Raw genomic sequence first — 24,288 nt, 5'->3', positions numbered from 1 at the left:
CTTTCGCATCTTTTGACACTGGAGCAACTTAAATCCGTCGATTGGTAAGTGGTTTTTTTGCATTAAATGTGGGTGGAAGGAAACGTAATATGGTTGCAAATGCATCTACAGGTTATCCATACATCTCTGTTCCATGTCTGCTTTAGCACCGCCGGTAAATAGCATGGTAGCATCGATTAGCATAGCATGTTAGCATCGATTAGCTGGCAGTCAAAATCAACAAAACTCACCTTTGTGATTCCGTTGACTATCGTTGCAAATGCATCTGCAGGTTATCCATACATTTCTGTGCCATGTCTGCCTTAGCATCGCCGGTCAAATGTGGAGACACTTTGGCACATTCAATGGGGGTCTGGCGGCAGACACTTTCGCATCTTCGGGCCAGTGGTGCAACTTGAATCCCTCCCTGTTAGTGTTGTTACACCCTCCGACAACACACCGTCGAGGCATGATGTCTCCAAGGTTCCAAAAAAATAGTCAAAAAAACGGAAAATAACAGAGCTGAGACCCGGTGTTTGTAATGTGTTGAAAATGAAAATGGTTGATGTGTTACCTCGGCGACGTCACATTCTGACGTCAACGCTTCCAGCGCGATAAACAGAAAGGCGTTCAATTCGCCAAAATTCACCCACTTAGAGTTCGGAAATCGGTTAAAAAAATAGATGGTCTTTTTTCTGCACCATCAAGGTATATATTGACACTTACACAGGTCTGGTGCTAATGTTCCCCTTTAAGTTGTGTAAAATATGCATTGGATGTTACTTCCAGATTTATTTGATTGAATCCATCCTCACACGAAATGATAGGATAGGATAGATTTCTATTCATCCCACAATGGGGAAATTACGTTATTGCAATGCAGGTTTTTACATAAAGTAACAGTAGTAATTAGGTAGTTTGCACTTTTTTAGTAGATGTAAGCACCAAAATGGTTAAGCAAGCTACTAATCTTTGAATATTAGGCGTGGGCGAATCAGTATAGGTATGGGCGTATCGTATCGGTTTGCTAACGTGATTACATCGATATTTTTGTTATTAATACAAATTCCTTTTTTGTGTTTTTTGTTATTGTTTACAAACATTAATGGTATTGATAGTGCCCCTATAATTACCTACTTGGTATTGATACCCACACTTGTAGTATCTCCCACTACTTTTAAAAATTATTAAGATATGTTCATGTTTGCACTTCTACTCTTTGTGGCAGATAATAGCAGCTGTTTTGACAATGATAACTAATGTTCATGTTTGCACCTTTATTCCTTTATGTAAATAATAGCATGCAGTTGAATAATCCTAACTGACAGTAAGGAATAAAAACTGTTTTAATACCAATGAGTACAATAATAGTGTTATCATTCTGAAATAGTTTCTATAGTTTACTTTTTTGTAAGTAAATTTGCACTGAAACCATGACATTTCCCTGTAGTGGGATAAATAAAAGTTTATCCTATACTTGATATTTCTTTTGCACCGAACATCATGTTTACAGGATATCTTGCACTTCAGTCTTTATTTTTTTTCACTTTTGAAATGAGCTTGATGTAGTAAATTAAAACCATAGGTCAGGGATATTTCGGTAAAATGTGTTCCAGAGAGCTAAGGACCACGGTGCCAGACTCAACTGTTTTTAAGGACCTTCTGCTAGTATATTAACTCAGAGGTTTTTTTAACTGAACTTGGTTAAATAGCCCAAATTACGGAAAAAAAAGAGGCCCGAAAAGGAAAACTTGAGGAACACTATTAGTATAGCTAAATACATTGAACAAATGACGACTGACTGTATCTGAAGTAAACCAGCTACAGACAACAACAACACCTTAGTTACATAAATCAGATCATGAAAAAAAATTGTAATTGTCCAAAAAAAGAGGACTCAAAGGGGTGCCCTGGGGAACACCTCGGTTATGTAAATTACAGGTTTAATGTTTGCTAGCAAGGGTAACATTTCAATGCAAAGATCTGCTAATGTGTTTACAGTGGTCCAGGTTCCTCTTTACAACAGGAGCCGTCTAGTATTTTTAGGAATTTGCTGCAAAAATGTTTCAATTTAACCCTGGCCACATTGTAACAAAAACAAACCATACATTGCTTAGGTCCTAAGCAATATATTTTTTATTTTGCTACAAATTACTACAATAGCTTTTGAAAATGATTTACAATCAAGTTGGGACCTCAAACACGTATAAATAGTTGTTTGACTAGTCGACTGATCAAAAAAAATATTACTGACTAGTCCACAATTAAAATAATCATTAGTTGCAGCCTTAAACTGCGCTTGTCTTACCTGGGGCACTTTATCGCTGCATTCATGCTTGTGAAGAGGTGGCATGGCCAACTGTGCTGGTGGACAATGCAGCCCCTCGGTCCTGCCCTTCACTGAATATTCTGGCGTCCGTCCCTCTGTGATGAGCAGAGTTAGGAACACCAGGAACTCTTCCGCGTCGTACTCGAAAAACTCCTCTGTAGCGTCTACAAAACACAAAGTAACAGCATTTATAAGCATTAAAAGTCCCCTATTAAGCAAAAATGGACTCATTAATGATGTCGTAACAGTAAAACGTGTCCCTACGGTCTGTTTACGAGCAATAAATTTGGGAGAATCTTTCCGCTTAACTTTTTTGCTCCACTTCTGAGAGATGATGTGCTCAAAACGATCGCTTTTCAAGTTCTGGGTTCCGAAACTCCCCTATTACCATGGACATGATACCGCCTTTGAACCGCACCCAACAGCATAAGCCCACGCCATGTTTACGCCCACCACTTCAAGGAAGAACCTTTTGTAAGGTTGGGCTGGTGTGGACAAACACAGCTCATTAGCATTAAACAGTCCTCCAGGATTCACAGCCTTTTTTTGATTGTTGCCGCCTAAAATGCATCATTTTGCAACCTAAGTTGCTATGTTTCATGGCTTATTTTTTAAATGATCTTTGCATAGGCTCGTGATTTATGAATTCTTAATCATTGTTTTTGATAACCCTTATCAAAAAAAGCAAATGATTTCAACAAATCTAACAAAATATCCTTTCTTTGCATCATGAATTAATAGAAGTGTAAAGGTACACAAAAATTTCAGTTCGGTAAATACCTCGGTCCAGAGGTCACGGTTTGGTTCATTTTTGGTACAGTAAGAAAACAACAAAATATACATTTTTTGGTTATTAATTTACCAAATTTGCAAAATCTTCCACCGAAAATATTTTTCTTAGTGGAATATTTGATGTGAAGTAATCGGAACCTTGGATAGGTCAAGAATTCATAATAACATTGATTTTGATTCAATATTTTGTTTTGAGCAATGACCGTTTGAAAGAAAAAAAAAACAGCTTTGTTTTATTAGTCAACGTTGCAACTTTTTCTAAATTACATTTAGCCTTTAAGCTTTTTATTTCACTTTGTTTGTTTTTGTTTATTTTAACAGTATTTTTAGAACGTGCCGTGGGCCTTTAAAACAATAGCTGTGGCTTCCAGGGCACACTTTTGACACCCATGCTATATATAATAAAACATTAAATCTGATAAATCTATGGGTAAAAAGCAGAGCCTGGCGACGCATGCGCGTTTATCATAACTCTCTCGCTCTCTCTGCTCTTCCCTCACGAATGCTGCTGCGTGCACAATTTGTTTTGTTTTTAACCCCTTCATAACCCTGAACGTACATTGAAAATACACGCAACCCTAACTTAAAATGCCGGACATTTGAGGCATTTAAGAAATTCCACCAGGACAGCCCCGCAAAAGAGGACATATTCGGTGAAAAGAGGAGGTATGGTCAGTCTATCGTAGCCCGGTCGCTGCTAGCATGCCGTGTGTTGTGCCTCGGTGTGCATTGTTTACACAACGTGCGGTACGCTACTTAATATGTCCGTGTGGAAACTCGTTCGGTACACCTCCGAACCGAAACGGTTCAATACAAATACACGTACCGTTACACCCCTATAAATAAAAAATTGTTGGAGATTAACAACAATTTATCAATAGTCACCCTAGGATGTCACAAGCGTTTTGATAAATGCCTGGGAAAGTTTTTCTCCAAAAATACAGTTTTTAAGTGTTTTTTGCTATAAAATTGCAGGACAAATTGAAAGTTGGAAAAATTGTTAGGATTTTTCCTCCAGCATTTTTATATTATAATTATGAAGAACTAATAATTAATGAAAAATATAGACAAAATTACTGTGAAAAGCATTTTAACAATCCAGCACACAAAAATGTGCAAGTGAGGGTTTATTCAGCCACAACTAAGTACACGTGTGTTACTGTAAGGAAAAGACTAAAAACAATATTTCAGCATTCACATAAGAAAAACAAAATATTCACAATTAAAAAAAAATGTATGCTGAAAACAAGTCAACAATACAAATATTCTTAAAACACATCATTAAGGAAATTACATTTTGTGTACCAGGTGTATATTGACTACCCTAAAGTATATCCAAACTACATTTCTGGTATTCTAAATACCCGTACTTTAGAAAAACCGTTGAAGTGTGGACTCACTTTTGTGAGATACTGTATAAAATATATTCCTCATTCATGAAGTTTAAATTTAGGCTTACTGTATTTCCTACATATCTAACTAATAGTGTGCTCAATCTGCTGGCATGTTTACACACAAGCGTTCAAAGTTTGTAAAACAATCTATCAACCAAAAACACGTTTGTCTTGTATTCTTCTAAGTATAGAACAATCATTACATACATGAAGAGATGTGTACAATTGAATAGTTTTATTGATCACAGCAATGTGTTTGTATAAGTTTATATTAGGGTATGTTGTTTCTTTATGGGAAAAGACATTCATCTCTCTACATTTTCATTTTAGCATTTAAGTTCGGCCCTGTGATGAGGTGGCGACTTGTCCAGGGTGTACATCGCCTTGCGCCCGATTGTAGCTGAGATAGGCAACAGCGCCCCCCGCGAGCCCGAAGGGAATAAGCGGTAGAAAATGGATGGATGGATGGATGGCATTTAAGTTCGCAAGCATGTGTCAGTTAGTCTGAGTTTATCAAAGTGCGGGAAGACTTTAATGTCTCATTTTCATATTAGCATTCTGGAGTTAATAAAAAAAATCTTTTTTTTTTTGATAATTTTCATTTAAATCCAAAATACTAACCGTCTGGAGTTTTACCGCATTCATCATTAATTTAGTTTATTGTTACATCCCTAATGACCAGTATTAAATTAGTGAATTAATGAGTCTCTGTTAGTGTAAACAAGGAAGTGTAGACGTGATTGGTTCAACAGTTACATTGTGTTTGAGTGCTGCTGAGACGAATTTGTTTGGTGTACATGTCTGCGATTGGCCAAAATGTGTGGCGATTGGAAAAGTTGTATAGATTGGTTAGAATAGAATATATGTAGAATATATTCATATATTATATATATATAATATATATATATATTATATTATTTATATATAATAGGGCTTCACGGTGGCAGAGGAGTTAGTGCCTCACAATACGAAGGTCCTGCAGTCCTGGGTTCAATCCCAGGCTCGGGATCTTTCTGTGTGGAGTTTGCATGTTCTCCCCGTGAATGCGTGGGTTCCCTCCGGGTACTCCGGCTTCCTCCCACCAAAGACATGCACCTGGGGATAGGTTGATTGGCAACACTAAATGGTCCCTAGTGTGTGAATGTGAGTGTGAATGTTGTCAGTCTATCTGTGTTGGCCCTGCGATGAGGTGGCGACTTGTCCAGGGTGTACACCGCCTTCCGCCCGATTGTAGCTGAGATAGGCGCCAGCGCCCCCCGCGACCCCAAAAGGGAATAAGCGGTAAAAAATGGATGGATGGATGTCATATATTATTTATTATTATTATTGTTTATTGTGAGCGAACTTTGGTCGTGAATTTCCCCCAGGGATCAATAAAGTACTTTCTATTCTATTCTATAAAATTTGCATTAATTGGCGTAATCGCTGCATTGCGACATCATGGAGGGATTGATTAAATGTAGAGACACACAAAATAAGAGGTTTTATGTGCACTCTTAAAGAGTCCAAATTCCATCATCAAGACTAGATTTAGGCCATCACACTTTCCAATACACTATTGTGGGACCCCCTAAGACATTAAAAACTGTTGAAAAACCTGTTTGCGGGCCTGATCCGGGTGGCGGGCCGATTGTTTGACAACCCTGTTTGAGAAAAAGAGCTTTTAAGATCCTACATTCACAGATTACGTAATAGAAGTTCAAGCCAAACGTTGGGAAGACTATGTCTCCCGGCTGACCTGGGAACGCCTCGGGATCCCGCGGGAAGAGCTAGACGAAGTGGCTGGGGAGAGGGAAGTCTGGGTTTCCCTGCTTAGGCTGTTGCCCCTGCGACCCGATCTCAGATAAGCGGAAGAAGATGGATGGAATGGAAGTTCAAGCCTGGGTAGAGGTTTCTTCTCACTGTGTGCTCTGTTGATTAAGCTTTAAAAGGGCTAGTTCTTTAAGAGTGTGTGACAACTTTTCCAGTTTGGTTGCTTCAGTAGGAATACATTTCTTTCATGTCAACTCAGTGCAGTGGCAGGGGTCACTGTCTGCTCATTCCCACACAAACAGGCACAACCACAAAGTGGGCATGTATAAAGGCTGTACCGAGGTGGATCCGCCCGTATTGTGGAATAAGTACAGATAAAGATCCAAGACTATGACTTATTTGAACATTAACAATGGCAAACTTATTGGACAACTGTACGTCATTACCAGGCCTAAAAAAATAGTGTTTATGTAGGGGAACCAGGGATGCCGATTATGGCCAAAGTAATAATTAAGATTATTGTTATCAATATTGAAATCATCATTACTGATTGTTAGGTAAAGTAGTGTTGGGGTGTGACCGTAATAGCATCATGTCATTTGTAATGTCTAATAAAAAGACTATAGATAAATATTATCCATATATTTATAGACAAATATTAGGGTTTTTTATTCTTTAATAACATCAACTTGTCAGCTTTTTGTCATTACATGATGCCTTTATTTCTATTTTTACATTTTGATGGAGAGATTTTTTTAAGTGATGTACATTTTTATATGTAGATGTAGATTGTATTGGGACAGATCCAATAAGAGTATGAGCAGAAATATGACATATAATATTTACCTATAAACAATAAAACATTAACAAAATTAAGTCTCACATGAATGATTTTTGAAGTAACACCCTTGTGACATGAAAAAAACAAAATTAATGCAAAAAAACATATTTGTTTACTTTTTGATATCAAAATAAAACATGAAACAGTCTGGCTAATGGAGATGAAGTCTAGTAAACAAGCTTTGTTCTTCTCCAACGCCTCACTAGTGTTACAGTACAACAGTTTGGCCAACAAAAAAACTCAGTGATCCCTCTCACATCGAATGCACAATCTCCACAGCCTGCTTTCAATTCGATGAGATGACAAAACATTATAGCCAGTATTGATTTTATTTGAACACTGATACAGTTTCCAGTCAAATAAAAGACGAGTGAACATCCCAGTAATCAAAGTAAAGACTTTATAAACAAGTTGTGACAATGTTCACAACACATCGCCTGCTGCAAAACGTCAAATAGTTTTCTCCTTCGCTGTATAATTCTAGTGCGGGAACTTTTAGTGTGGGGACAAGTGTCTCAAATATTGTCCACACCTGTCTCCATCCAAACACAGCACTGCGCTCTTAAACGTACGGCGGGAAGCGAGGGAAGATTACGTTAAACCAATCCCTTGGTTTCGTTTACTCTGAAGGAAATCTCCGAAGCAAAGTCGATGTCGTTGGTACGCCATGATTATCCAGCCAAACACAGCTACTGCACATGCGCCTGACTTCCTCTTGCCGAAAATGCATAATAAATGACGTTTTTTCATTAGTAAAAAAATCAAACAGTCTTACTATTGAAAATTACCATTATACCGTTTACTGTTACATCTCTCGTGGATTAACAAAAGGTCAAGGACAATCACGGCATGTTCTTGCCGCAAATGTTGGTCAATGTTTGGGGATTACGGCGAAAGACAAGGGCGGTCGCGGAACTTGCCGTGGTTGCCGCGGTAAAATTCGAGCCCTGCATTACTATAAAGAACATTTTAGCACTATCCCTAACCACACCAGCATGAATCATATAAGTCATTTTAGGAAGGTTGGGGAGCTCATCTGTGATTCTGCGCTGGCAGTGGAGGTTTGCTGACAAGCGGCATGCTCTCAGAAAGGTACTCTACAAATCCGTGTATAATGCAGCTGAGATAGGTTCCAGCACCCCCGGCGACCTCGAAAAAGGGATAAGCGGCAGAAAATGGATGGATGGATTTATTCATTCATTTTTCAAAATAATACCAAAACTTTAAAAAAATAACTGATTTAATATTTCAAAATTAAAAATGGATAAACTGGTTTTCCAATGTCCAATTTTGTGCACAATTGGAAAATGGATAAAAACTGATAGCAAGCAATCTGCCAATTGTTGATTTCTGATTTGACGCAAGCTGTGTGACCCGGAAGTCAAAATGAGGTGACATAATACAGATACCGCCAAAATAATCAGGAAACAAAGGCTCAATCTGTGTCGAAAAATATACTGTCCTGCAGCCAAGTCATAATTAAAAGGTAAAAAAAAAAAGAACGAAATGGCGGGACTGGCCGAATCAGTGTACTATTCATTCCTTTCGCGCAGAGATCGCCTCTGTAGAGTCCAACATCATAGAAAACAAATGTATTTTGTGAAGTGATCCGGTGGTTAGTGACAGAGGCGTGTAAGCAGCATCTGCATTTTGAATGAGTGTTCCATCTGTTCCATTTACTCGCATGTGAATGCAGCACTGTCTATTCATTGCTGCTGATCAATTTGCTATACAAACTGTGGTGACTTTGCATAAAAAGAGGCTAACGACCAGCTCCCCCTCCCACCCTTGTAACATTATGGGCAGCAGGACTAGACATACATTCTGGCTTCTGCAGCTTTAATTTAAACAAGAGCACTCAGAAAAGTGCAGACCTCTGCCAAGGATTCTACATTTGTCACTTGCCAAAACTATGCTGACACCTGATGAAATCTTTTGACAGAAAAATAAGTGTCTGAACAATTCAAAACCCAATCAAAGACACAATGTGGCTCAGAACTTGATCAAACCTTGTTGAACTCTGCATACACATTTCCTATTAACATCTCACAAGCAACTCCTACATCACAAATAATCCTTACATCATTCATTATGATGGCATGCCTTTCACTCTGAGTATCGCAAATATGATTCACTACACCTATTCTGTATTTTTCTGTTCACCCTATACCTATTTTGCCTATAATATTGCTTAAAGGGGAACTGCACTTTTTCTGGAATTGTGCCCTTCAATCACAATCCCTATGTAAGACAATAATGTATGTTTTCCATTTCTATATGCATTGTATTTCATAAAATACGGCAAGTACGAGGTGGCCAGCAATGCAACTATCGGAAGCACTTTATTGCGGCCATAAAACCCTTGAAAAACTTTCAAAAACTGCCAACAAAACTCAATTTTAACATTGTGAACTGAATATAAACCAAGTTATTAGTGGTATTATAAGCGCTAATGCAGAGAAAATACTTTTAGCGGCGCCGTGGACAGACAGTTATCTCGCGTATGCAGCTATTGACATACTCTATATTGTAAATAATGCCTCTCACTTGTATAGCTGAAGGTTGTGGCCAGAAACGGAGAAGTTGGTCAACTTTAACATTCAACTTTGACCCGGAGATGGCGAGATAGACAAGAAAAGACGTTTGTTTAGTTTTTGCATGAGGATTATGATTAATTCTTTAGCTAAACAGGAAGATGTGAACATCCTATCAGAGAAGACATTTTTTTAATTATTTTTTTATTTTGTTCGTAGTTCGTATTTCCTGTTTAGCACTTAGCAAAAGTACTATGTGCTGGACCTGTTTATCACTCAGCTTCTTAAACTTTCAGCTCATCCTCCATATATTCAGGCTCAAAAATATATGGTTCTGGATCATCATTTGTCACAAAGTAGTCATTGTTCCCCATGAAGTCTGCCATGATTAGTAGTACATGTTGTTGTTATTGTTGTTGAAATAAATAAATGTGCCGCCATATGCTTCAAATGATCAAAATAAGTTAACATTAAATGTTACTATGAATGTGCTTGTTACTACACTACATATATACTCACAACCTGTATACAAACGTTGGACATTTTTGGATGTTTTTAGAGCGTTTCAGGCAGAAATCAAGCGACTCCCATTACCTCCGTTGATAGCTGACTTTTGTATGTATATTCTTGTCTAACATAATGATTGTGTAAATGATAGGCAAAATTCCAAAAGAGTGCGTTTGCCCTTCGAGTAAAAAAAGATTGTAAATATTGTTGTTCATACATGGGGTGTAATGTACCAGTGCTACTGTTGTCTTGCGGTGTTGTGTTTTTGTGACTGTAACATGGTCCTATGATTAATTGCACATATGGTCCTATAGTTTATTTAAATCTGGACCTTCCCCTTAGGGGAATAGCACAAGTTGGCTTCCATCCAATTAAAAGACATCCAGGCTGCAATACTAAAAGGTAAACTGCCATAAAAGCCTATTTGACAAGTATAATATAAACAAAATGGGGAAAAAGGAGATTTTTTTTTCTCTCTACGCAATCATCCAGAGTACACTCCACCACATTAGTCTGGCTAGAACCAGGGAGTCTCTCACAGCTGGCGTCAAAAACACTATGTGCTAAGTCTCTAGTGCAATCCGCCAGCCAGTCAAAAACACACACACACATTCCTGCAGGGGAACCCCTCCTCCATGCTACTTCTGCTGCACGTGGAGAGCGATGCAGTTCAACACAAAACAAGAAGGGCCGGGTGTGTATATGGGGGGGGAGATTGTGTTCTGTTCGCCAGCTGTAGGCTGAATGCACAGGCTGAATGAGGTGGATCGTGTAGATTGTTTTCCAAAAGCTTCAACAACCGCACGATGATAAAATAATAAATAAAACAAGCTGTGGTAATATATGACAAAGGTGATAGCTGAAGGTGACAGTCCTTCAACTCCTCCATGTTTATGTGCAGGCTGCACAAGTGCAAGCAGGGGCGGTTACTCTCTAACCACTTGGCTCTGCACTTGGGAGATTTGGGCTAAAGGTGATGCTCTGTGAAGGAGGTGAGAAACGTAGATGGATGACGATGGGGCTGGAAGTCATCAATGATGAAGAGAGAAAGAGAAAACAGCCGCTACATAACCAGCGCCTAAAGTCCAAATCACAATGGTCTGTGTCAGATTGCGGTTTTCTCTGAGGGAGAATTCTTAGAGCATGCACACATTAACACCCTGAAGGCGTGCATGTATAAAAAAAAAACATGAATACTAAAAAACACAGGCACAGTGACACACAGCCCAACCAAGCCATCTTACACACCCTTTGAAAACACACACACACGTGCAATGCTGGACAAAAGGGCTAGTGATGGAGGGTTTGGGTTGAGGCCTCATGCTTGAATAGGGCATTCCTATGAAGCCTACACGCACACGCACACGCGCACGCGCACACACACACACACACACACACACACACAAAGACGCAAAGCTTAAATAGATCCTGGCAGGGAGGTGATCGGGATGCACGACAAGACAAAGAGACAGACTGGCGGGAAAGCTAAAGGTAGAAAAAAATAAAGAGCCAAAGTTTTTAGTTACTTGTAGCATATTTAGTAAACTAGTAGATATCATTAGAGGTAGACAAAAAGAAACGGTCGAGACATGCTCAAATGTTCAGATTTTTTTTTTTTTTAGCTCATGGTTGGCTATACAACTGATGTGATTACAGACATTGTTACCAATCATTAAGCCTTGTGTGAAGGGCCAATGTTCAGTGTTGCCTTTTCCTGAAAGCTTCTGACTCTCTGGCCTGCCTGTGACTGAAAGCATACTGGCTGGCACATTATTGGTCTCCTGTAATGTGTAACCTACCTCCAATACAGGGACTTTGGAAGTGCTTAAAATTAAATTTTTTGCTATGTGAACAATAAGTGTTACAGGAATGAATAGCTCTTACGGATGGGCGAAAAAAGCCTAAAATATATATCACAATATATATTGCAGCCTCCTGCGATAACAATATATACCAATATGATGGGCTCCACGACCCCGTAAGGGACAAGCGGTAGAGAATAGATGGATGGATGGATACAATATAATGGAAATGGTAATACAGTAGAAGCATTTTAAAACGGTTATGTAATTAGGCTACTGACGTATGTGGTAACCTACAACCATTTCCAGTTGTATTAATTTCTCAAAACAAATAATAAACTACTTGCTAAGTTACTGTTAATATCTGGTTACTTTCTGTTGTAACATGTATATCTCTACATTTCTGTTAAAATGTAATAAGCATTTATTCTTTTGATGTCTGGACACTTACTTCATTAGTTTGGTATCATCTGACCAGTATTGGTCATACCACTGCTGGTACTAATACTTCCCATTTTCAAGATCATTGAATGATTACATTTTTGATCACAATTATAATCAGACAAAAACACAAGATGGCAGTGCAACAGTATCCATAAAAATTCAAATTGTTAGATTTAAGCCTTTGGTTTCTGCTCTTAAAGCTTTCCCTGTGTCCAGAGACTCATCTCCTGAGTTTGAAAACAATTACAAAATATTTTTTAATGTTAAAAAATATCCATCGAAATACTGTAGTATCGACCGGATACTATACTTTGAAACATTACTATTGATATTCGTATCAATCCACCTTTGTTTACATTTAAGAGCTCTCTCTTGCGGTTAGCATATCAACCTACGGTGTTTAGAAGGGGTGTGGGAAAAAAAATCGATTCGACTACGTTGTGCGATTCAGAATTGATTATCATTTTTTAAAAAATCTTTTTTTTTTTTTTTTAATCAATCCAACAAACCACTACAAAGCAATACCATAACAATGCAATCAAATTCCAAAACCAAACCTGACCCAGCAACACTCAGAACTGCAATAAACAGAGCAATTGAAAGGAGACACAAACACGACACAGAACAAACCAAAAGTAGTGAAACAAAAATTAATATTATCAACAACAGTATCAATATTAGTTATAATTTCAGCATAGCAGTGATTAAGAATCCCTCATTGACATTATCATTAGACATTTATAAAAATAAAAAAATAACAATAGTGTCACAGTGGCTTACACTTGCATCACATCTCATAAGCTTGACACCACACTGTGTGCAATATTTTCACAAAGATAAAATAAGTCATATTTTTGGTTCGTTTAATAGTTAAAACAAATTTACATTATTGCAATCAGTTGATAAAATATTGTCCTTTACAATTATAAAAGTTTTTTTTTTTTTTTTTTTAATCTACTACTCTGCTTGCATGTCAGCAGACTGGGGTAGATCCTGCTGAAATCCTGAATACAGAATTGTTTTGAATCGGAAAAATATCGTTTTTGAATCAAGAATCTAAAAAAAAAATCGATATTGAATCGAATCGTGGGACACCCAACGATTCGCAGCCCTAGTGTTTAGTGTAGCATGTTTAGGCATACCTCGTCCTTTTAGGGATGATACTTGTAAAAAAAACAGTTTATTTGCCACCTTAGAGGTGAGGATTGCTGATTAAAAGTGGCTTTGCACTATAAAGGGACGTTAACTGCATTGCTTTGAGGACACGGTCATTTGCTGGGGAATGGTTGAGCACGTCACGATTCGATTACGATTCGGGAGCCACGATTCGATTGAAAAACAATTATTGATGCATCTTTACATTTCTTTTCGTTTCACTAAATAAGCCTTCATTACTTGCAACTTTTAAAAACAGTGCATTTGTAATAAACAGGTCATTCCAATCACATTAATTAAAATAATGGAAATATGTGCAAACCTGGAACATAAGTGCCCTGTAATAAAGGAGGTGGTCGGATCACTCGGGAGAGGTGACTTGCTGCAGTCAGCCAAATTGTATAACTGTCTACATTACTTTGTTTACAATAAATACATAGATTATAAATGATTGATGTTTACTAATCGATTTTATAATTATCCAAGTCTGAATTGCGATGCATTTAAAAAAATCGATTATTTCCCCCACCTCTACTAGTCACTGTCAAATTAGCTAGTATGTGGCATCCACATGCGTTACCACATTATAACGATAGTATAAAAAGCTCTATTGTCGAACAAATTTATTGTATTTATATTGTATATATTTCGCACATCTACTAGCACTATTTACAGTAGGTGGCAATTAGTAAACCCAAAAAAGCTGTGAAACACAACTTGCATCAGGCAGTATACTGTCAGGTAAAGTTCAGTATGCTATCTGCCTTTCAATGAACTACTGTTCATTGACTCATTGACAGACTGCAGCATTGTTTATTTTCAGTTGGACTTTACGTCAGTTCTTAACATTGTCATCTTTCAGAAACCAAGTCTTCTGCTTTTTTACAAGTACATAAAAAAAACAGTACAATATTACTCTCCTTTAGGAGTAAAAGCCACAACGGTATGATTTTGTATCTAAAGTCATGTTTGACGTCGAGTAGTATGGTTGGGTTAGGTTTGTTATGTGTTTTTCTTTGTCAACCTTGTAAAGGGACCCAAAATATCCCACTACAACTTTCCCCCTCACTTTCTCTGGGGTAAAGGTTGTAGTATGACGCTTGTGTAGTGAGGCATTAAAGATGCACTGCTGTTTACTACCTTTTTTGGGGGAATGCACTGGTGACAAAAAGCCGGACCTATGTATTTGTTGTATCTATTTTTCAAGATCTCTGTGGGAAAGCGGATAATGTAGGCTAATGCAGCTATAACCACATGCTTGATCAGGGTTTATTGTTCCAAAGGGTACCATGGCGAGCTTAACTGAACTGTTGGGTGGAAATAAGCAGCTTGTTTGATGCACTTTGCACTATTACGCAGGCACAAAGCAACACTTCATCCCTTTTTCTTCCCCACATGCCCGTGACCTCTCTTGTGTTTGTTTGCACGAGGCAAATGTGAATTACCTAACAGGTCAGATTTAGATTAGGAGTTCTTATCATCAGGAGGCTACAAGCGCCTGACATCATGCTGGAGTCCCGCCCATAAATGGGCTCCTTTGGCCAGGACATGTTAGCACACCAAACATGCACCTCTCATTCATCTCTATGTCTCTGGCCCAGGAAAAGATCAGTGCTCAGTTATGTTGGATGAAAAATGTCCTCCAGGACAACATGAAGGGGTTAGTTTTGGTAGCTAACACAGCATTTAGAGCAAACACTCGGTGGCAGCACTGCAGAATAATTTATCATCACTGTTGGCAAATATGTTGCTCATTTCCTTGGCCATCATTAGTCCAATTGTTTTGATTGATACTTTTATTAGTAGATTGCACAGTTCAGTACATATTCCGTACAATTGACCACTAAATGGTAACACCCAAATATGTTTTTCAACCTTTTTGAGTCGGGGTCCACGTAAATCAATTCATGCTTGGATGTGTTTTGAGATTCTCCTCACTCGTGTGGAAAAAAAACAGGTAAATAATCCAATTTCTATGATTTGAACACAGCAGTGTTACCTATTTTAACAAAGTCAGATGGGACGATAGAAAACACATGCAAACACGCGCACTTTCATATAAACTAGCCCATTAATCCCTGCAGGATGGACACAGAAGCTAGATCGGCCATGTTTACCATAGCAAAAGCTGCACATTAACACACTTTTAGCTCATTTGAATACTGGTAGAAAAAAACATTTGAAAAAACAACCCACTCCCATTGTTATTCTGTATGGTGTTGAGCACCCCATTTGTATATGAGAACGAATCATTCAAATGCAACTGAGAGCAGCAGCTTGAGAGTTGCCAGCAGTTAGCAAAGACACACACGATCAAAGTCAAAAGCACTGACGGGCTTAACTGCGCCACATCTGCTCCAACGCTTATCAAAGAGCTAGGTACTGTATATGGACAGTATTGATAATAACATGCAGCCTGGGAGAGAAACAAGCACATATCAGAAAGAGATGAAGAATAAAAGGTCTGACCAATTCTATCAGATAATTTTTCAAATTTATATATATACAGTGGGGCAAAAAAGTATTTAGTCAACCACCGATTGTGCAAGTTCTCCCACTTAAAATAATGACAGAGGTCTGTAATTTTCATCATAGGTACACTTCAACTGTGAGACAGAAAGTGAAAAAAAATCCAGGAATTCACATTGTAGGAATTTAGAATAATTTTTTTGTAAATTATGGTGGAAAATAAGTATTTGGTCAATAACAAAAATTGTACTCAATACTTTGTAATATAACCTTTGTTGTCAATAACAGAGATCAAACGATTATTATAGGTCTTTACCAGGTTTGCACACACAGTACCTGGTATTTTGGCCCATTCTTCTATGCAGATCTTCTCGAGAGCACTGATGTTTTGGGGCTGTCGCCGAGCAACACGGACTTTCAACTCCATCCACAGATTTTCTATGGGGTTGAGGTCTGGAGACTGGCTAGGCCACTCCAGGACTTTCAAATGCTTCTTACGGAGCCACTCCTTCGTTGCCCGGGCGGCGGGTTTGGGATCATTGTCATGCTGGAAGACCCAGCCATGTTTCATCTTCAAAGCTCTCACTGATGGAAGGAGGTTTTGGCTCAAAATCTCACGATACATGGTCCCATTCATTCTTTCCTTAACATGGATAACTCGTTGTCCTGTCCCCTTAGCAGAAAAAAAGCCCCAAAGCATGATGTTTCCACCCCAATGATTCACAGTAGGTAGGGTGTTCATGGGATGCAACTCAGTATTCTTCTTTGTCCAAACACGACGAGTTGAGTTTATACCAAAAAGTAGTATTTTGGTTTTATCTGACCACATGACATTCTCCCAATCCTCTGCTGTATCATCCACGTGCTCTCTGGCAAACTTCAGACGGGCCTGGACATGAACTGGCTTAAGCAGGGGACACGTCTGGCACTGCAGGATTTGATTCCCTGTCGGCGTAGTGTGTTACTGATAGTAACCTTTGTTACTTTGGTCCCTTCTTCTCTGTAGGTCATTCACCAGGTCACTCCGTGTGGTCCTGGGATTTTTGCTCACCGTTCTCATGATCATTTTGACCCCACGGAATGAGATCTTGCGTGGAGCCCCAGATCGAGGGAGGTTATCAGTGGTCTTGTATGTCTTCCATTTTGCTCCCACAGTTGATTTTTTTCACACCAAGCTGCTTGCCTATTGTAGATTCACTCTTCCCAGTCTGGTGCAGGTCTACAATTCTTTTCCTGGTGTCCTTTGACAGCTCTTTGATCTTGGTCATAGTGGAGTTTGGAGTCTGACTGTTTGAGGCTGTGGACAGGTGTCTTTTATACAGATAAAAAGTTCAAACAGGTGCCATTAATACAGTAACAAGTGGAGGACAGAAGAGCTTCTTAAAGAAGAAGTTACAGGTCTGTGAAAGCCAGAGATATTCCTTGTTTGAAGTGACCAAATGCTTATTTTTCACCATAATTTACAAATAAATTCTTTAAAATTCCTACAATGTGAATTCCTGGATTTTCCCCCACAAAATTACAGACCTCTGTCATCATTTTAAGTGGGAGAACTTGCACAATCGGTGGCTGACTAAACACTTTTTTGCCCCACTGTATATAAATATCCAAAAGCAATCTATATGCCCAATTGAAAACAAGAATCAATCACTGTCTGCAACAAAACATATTTGAGGGCTATCGAGTTGATCATTTCAACAGGTGGTGCCATATGTCCTTAGGGCAGTTTAGAATAGAATAGAATAGAAAGTACTTTATTGATCCCTGGGGGAAATTCAGCAACACAGTTCGCTCACAATAAACAACAATAAAAAATAATATATAACATATATTTTATATATCATATATAATATATGAATAATATAAATATATTCTACATTTAAGTGCATTCAAGAAGGAACGTTTCAGGCCAGTATCATCAGAATGTAAAAGAGGCTTAACAACAGCAATAGCAAATTGATGAAAACCTGTTTATTTGCATGTCAAGATGAGTCTGAGCTTAAAAGTGTTGCATGTGTAAGGAAATGTAAATACAGGAATGCAAATCAGGACTGTGCTAAATGGGAACAGTGACAGTCAATAAGACAATCCATTTTCCATTGAAAGGATGATTGATTGCTTATAAGTAGCTCTTCATCAGGACATTACATGTAGGGCTGGTCCGATAAGACAATAGCAATACATAGACATCTAATCCACATCAATAAAAAATGTGTTTTGGTCTGAAGAAACCGGAAAGAACGAAGCATGGTCCGCTGCATGAACAAAGGCACTAGTGGTCTTGTAACCTAGCAAAACACGAAGTAATCGGTGAGCACTTGGAGGGACATGCTAAAGAGCCAATGCAGTAACAGTACCAACTATCACGTTTGGTTGAGCCATCTTGCTGTCTCATTGTTGATTCTCTGCATGGAGTGAGAAAAGAGTAAAAATAAGTGCTGCAGAGATCAAACAAATTGTGGATAAAACAGAAAAAGTTACATCGACAATATCGCACTTTATTAGATTTTTAAAAACGGACCGTAGCCCTACGCCACGCTCATCTTTTCTTATCAACCCCTGTCCTTTTCCTATTCGGATGTACAGAACTATACAGGACTGAATAAATAAATTACATAAGAAAATATAACAAATGAGCTACTTTAAAATTATAATTTGGTCCTATACTATTTAAATAATAATTACTGCGTAACATAAATGATTCTCCTAATTTAAATTAGAGTAATAGACCAAATTAAAAGTAACACAGACCATGTAACTTCCTGGCAGAAAAAACCTGCAAAAATGTGTTTCTCGCGCAAAGTTCTTTGGGTAAAACTTTACCATATACTGTATGGAGATTTCTGCTGAGGTCAACAATGGGGAAAACGTCACAGATGGGGCAGATTCCAAACAGCTCGTTTGAAGTACGAAGGCAAGATCGATGGCTAAATATCTCTGCCATGCCTCGATGGTTTGATTTCAAATTTTCGGGACTTATGCAGACCCCAAATACACAAAAAAACATATCAATATGTAAGAAAAGTAGGTTTGTATAATAGGATCTTCTTTAAGGTATTGAAATCACTTACCAAATTGATTCCTGCATGGCAGCAGTAACAATAACCCATTATGCTGACTGGTTATCTTGTAATGTTCAAATAAGATTAAAAAAATAACTTTTAGGACATAGTTGATGTAAATAATGCTCACTTTTGACAAAATGCTTTTTGTGGCTATACTTTTGACTCCTTTCCGTGTGATGCAGTCAATTTATACACCCAACCCTGAAAACCAGAACCACATACATATTGTTAAAAATAATACCTCTGTGAGAGCGTGAACCAAAAACTGCCAGTTTCCATTGGAATAAACAAATGTGCTGCAATACATTCTAACCTTGACAACATGCTCATAATTCTTCAGGTGTGACAATACAGCTTTAGCGACTAATGTTGCACTGTCTAAAATGTTGTTTAAATTATGTTGACCGCAGGACATTCTGTCCCCCACTCTCCAAAGTTTGCCTTTGACTTGAAAACATGCAAAGTTTGCATATTACATTCTCGGGTCGAATGAACTTTGGGAGTCTCTGCAGGAACATTATCATTTGATATTAATTATTTGGAATTCCAATGTGATAAAAAAAAGACTTCTAATGCTTTTATAACTGGGTCACATTGAATTCTGTCTGCAGAACAAATATTACATTGTCATTTTATGCAGAAATAAGCAAGATGCATTTTAATATCTATCAGCTATGGAGCCTATAAAAGCCGACACGGTTAGGAAATACAATCATCAGAGCTGCCCTGTGGCAAAGTATGTTTTCCCCTTTCACATCATAAAAGAAAAGTACAGTTGCTAAGGAAGAAAATGTGTAGCACAGGCAAGCTTAACGGATGACAGAGAGCAGTCATCAGTGGGCACCAGAGTTATTAACCAGAAGGGAAAATTGCCATGTTACCTAGGCGACGGGAACAATGTGTTAAACATTCCCATCACGGGGATTGAAGAACCTGAATTGAAATGAGCAGCATATTGATAATGTTTAAAGACAACCAAGGCTTGTGTTGTGCTTCGGAAAAGGACTATGTAATCGCGACGTATTCTTAACATGTTCGATACATTTTGTGTTTAGTATCTTCTCCCTCTGTGTGGTTTGACTGCAGAAAACGCACGCCCTGATAACCTCACACTAGACGTCAGCAGTATGCTCACCTTTCCTGTTTGTGTCTGCATTGCGCCAAAGCAATTACAAGACTGGAAGTAGCAATGGGCTCTGGAAAGAAATTGGCATTCCCCAAAAACAGTCATTTTGTAACCGAAGGCCTTTTTTCCACAAAATGTTCAGGAACTTTAAGTTCCTGGAACTACAGGTTCCTGAAGACCTGTGGTTTTTATTTCCACTTCATTTCCCAGTCCAGGGTAGCTTATGCAAACGAGGCTGAGGACGTATTGATGAGTGGTGGTATATTTTTACACTGATACCATGTAAATAAACAGACACATGAGTGATACTTATTTTTCTTAAATATAAGTAAATACAATACAAAGCAATAAGATAAAAACGCATATAATTCAAAAACAAAGTGTACCAAATTGTATGTAAAAAGTGAGGTTTGTCCATGTCCAAATTGTCCATGAATTGATTTACGCGGACCCCGACTTAAACAAGTTGAAAAACTTATTCGGGTGTTACCATTTAGTGGTCAATTGTACGGAATATGTACTGAACTGTGCAATCTAATAATAAAAGTTTCAATCAATCAATCAATCAATCAATCAATACTCAGTGTCCAGCAGTCAGAAAGTAATACTCTACGTAAACTAACTCATGAGGTGAGGCGAGTCCTTATAGTCCATTACAGTGGTAAATAACAATGTAAGTCGATAATAAATGTCAGTGTTTATCTCACGGCGACAACACAAACATCAGATTTAGCGTCAGCTTGTTAGAATTACTGTAACAATCGGTTCACTCTGGTTGAGGCTAATAACTACACTAATGGCATGCCACCGACTACTTTTACAGCATGTAACAAAGTAAATAATAACTATTTGATGTGATTTACCTTTGTTCTACTTGTTTACTTACTACCTCCTTTATTTCATATATATGCCCAAACAACAAAATCTGAGGGTCCCAAAGTCCAGCTAAATGCTTCACATTCTTCTGTAAATAAGTTTACAACAGTCTGTTCCGTCCACGTCTCGTAGTTTTGCATACCGAAATCAATTATGTAAAAATAAATAACCTGCAAAGTAGTTTCAATAGTACAGCTGAGTAAAAACACTACAAGATATTAGGCCAGGCCCGATATTCGATGAGTCAATTAACCTAACGATAAATGAAGAAGAAGTACGAGATACTTTAACTAATCAGCGTTCTACATCACACGGATGCCCCACTAAAGTTCCTGTAAATTCGAAAGTTCCTTTCCTTCTTCTTTCTTTCCTATCCATCTATCTTACTACTAATACAAACAAGAAATAAGAGCCCAGATCTAAATCTAATTAAAAATAGGGAGTTGACATTTGTGATAGCCTATATGGGTGGTCTTCAAAATGTTGTTGAGGACATGCTGGCTTGTATCATTCTCAGTTTTATCGTCATTAGACAAATGGTCTGTGACTAATAGTGTCTTTACTGTCTTTCAAATAATTTTGCTAAAATTTTACATACTGCATACATGCTTGTCAGTCCCCCAAAGATGAGCCACATTTTGTAATACACACTCAAAAGCAGGAGTCTTTAACGGGTAGCTTAAGAGCTACGAGTAGTTCCCCACCGGATTTTGGAGTAGCTTAAAGGGTCGGATCAAACAATATTTACTTAAACTCTTAGTATGTTTACCTTTGCCAGGACGTTATGTATAAGTGGTGTTTGTCTCAGTTAGTTAAAGTAAATGTATGGGCAGATTTTGATGAAACTTTCAGTAAATGTCAGAAATATGAACTAATGATGTTCATATTTTATGTTACCTTACCTTTACCTTGTGTACATTATAAAGCTTATTTTCACTGTGCATATATGTTAACCCTGCACAGAGACAGAGAGTGGATGACTGACAAAAGGGTTCACACCATTTATTTCATTCCGCTATAAAACTAGCACGCCCAGTGGCTGAGACTAATGCAAAGAGTGAACATTCTCACAGCTTGTAATTTATCCTTCGATAAATTACAAGTTAGTTAGTATTTGCTGGGGTTTGTCTGACTGTCTTGTCTGTTATTTAGTAACAGCTCAAAAATTATGGGTAGATTTTGATTGAAGTTTCAAGGAATGTAACAAAGGAACAAATTATCTGATTTTGAGGGCCATCCAATTCACCGTAAGCATTTAGGATATATTTAAAGGATTCTTTACTATTTGGAGCTAGGACCTTTTTTAAGACAAATGATAAAGACAAATAAAAGACAAACAGCTCACTTTGCCTTTCATTTTGTCAATGTAGCTTTGATATTGCTGAAAGTCAGAGATGACAAAAAGTTATATTTTGGTTTCATCTGACCACATGACATTCTCCCAATGCTCTGCTGTATCATCCATGTATCCATTTTGGTATAAACTCAACTCGTCGTGTTTGGAAGAAAGAAGAATACTGAGTTGCATCCCAAGAACACCACAGCTACTGTGAAGCATGGGGGTGGAAACATCTTGCTTTGGAGCTGTTTTTCTGCTAAGGGGACAGGACGATTGATCCGTGTTAAGGAAAGAATGAATGGGGCCATGTATCGTGAGATTTTGAGCCAAAACCTCCCTCCATCAGTGAAAGTTTTGAATGGTTGACCAAATACTTATTTTCCACCATAATTTACAAATAAATTCTTTAAAATTTCTACAATGTGAATTCCTGGATTTTTTTTTCACATTCTGTCTCTCACAGGTAAAGTGTACCTATGATGAAACTTACAGACCTCTGTCATCATTTTAAGTGGAAGAACTGGCCCAATCGGTGGCTGACTAAATACTTTTTTGCCCCACTGTATATATATATATATACACACACACACACACACACACACACACACACACACACACACACACACACACACACACACAAACACACAAACAAACACACACTGTATACTGTATATACACAATATGTACACACATAAGTCAGTGCTGCGCTCACATTGACAACATACACAGATGTTTGATGTATATTTAGCATCAACCTGTTGAACAGTTAGCATTAGGATTTGGTTAACTCTGCTTTTGGCTAACTAAACAAAAGGCATCCATAGGATTACTGTTAACATGTAACAAACAAAATAGTGAATATTTAACAAGATTTACCGTATTTTTCGTTTTATAAATCACTCCGCAGTATACGTCGCAGCGGCCGAAAATGCATAATAAAGAAGGGATAAAACATATACGTCGCACTGGAGTATAAGTCGCATTTTTGGGGGAAATTTATTTGATAAAATCCAACACCAAGAATAGACATTTGAAAGGCAATTTAAAATAAATAAAGAATAGTGAACAACAGGCTGAATAAGTGTACGTTATATGACGCATGAATAACCAACTGAGAAGGTGCCTGGTATGTTAACGTAACATATTATGGTAAGAGTCATTCAAATAACTATAACATATAGAACATGCTATACGTTTACCAAACAATATGTCAGTCTTAATCGATAAACCTGATGAAATCTTCTTCCTCCTCGATGTCGCTTATAAACAACTCTGCCAACTCCAAAGGTATGCGCCACTTTGTCTTGTTGTTTTCTGCTGCATATTTCACTACGTCCAGCTTGTAATCTGCAGTACTACAGTACCTTTTCGGTCCAATTTTTGTTCAGCCCTTTTCAGTTTTTATAAGTTACCGCCAACGATGAAATGATCCACTTTAATAGCTAAGGGCAGTAGCATATAGCATATAGCAGTTAGCATTCCATGACCCACAATGCACTTCTGCCATGACCCTCCCCCGCCGAATTCTTATTGGTTGACGTGTATGTGACGATTGCTAACGTGTGTGTGACGATTGCTGACATTTTCTTCCTCTCTTCCGCAAATGAGATAAATAATATTATTTGATATTGTGTAACCTGCAGTACATGATTTCCTTTCCGGTGCCCTTTTTGTTCAGCCCTTCTCAGTTTTGTAAAAAAAACAGGCAAAATAGGAAAGTTCCTAAAAAGGTTCCTGTAATGGTAAAGAGGCTTCGACAACCACTGGTTTGTGGCAGAGCGTTTTACGCCTGAAACTTGTCTTGTTTGCTACAGCTTGATTTGCAATAGAGGTACTTCAAAGCCATAAACTCAGGACATAAGCATGGGTGCATGTGTATGTCCC

At 38.0% G+C, this 24,288-nt stretch overlaps 1 protein-coding gene across 1 annotated transcript in view; it reads right to left on the bottom strand.

The window, feature by feature from the left end:
* The window catches only part of atosa (atos homolog A), a 73,258-nt gene that overhangs the window by 22,077 nt on the left and 26,893 nt on the right, over positions 1–24,288 (bottom strand). The window contains exon 2 of the mRNA XM_061878074.1: positions 2,288–2,472. Coding sequence (XP_061734058.1) covers positions 2,288–2,472 — 185 coding nt within the window. The remainder of the gene's footprint in view (positions 1–2,287; positions 2,473–24,288) is intronic.

The sequence above is a fragment of the Nerophis ophidion genome, linkage group LG02 (assembly GCF_033978795.1).
Source record: "Nerophis ophidion isolate RoL-2023_Sa linkage group LG02, RoL_Noph_v1.0, whole genome shotgun sequence".
NCBI lineage: Eukaryota > Metazoa > Chordata > Actinopteri > Syngnathiformes > Syngnathidae > Nerophis > Nerophis ophidion.
Note: the sequence above shows the minus strand (reverse complement) of the source record. Positions and strands in the feature narration are given on the sequence as shown.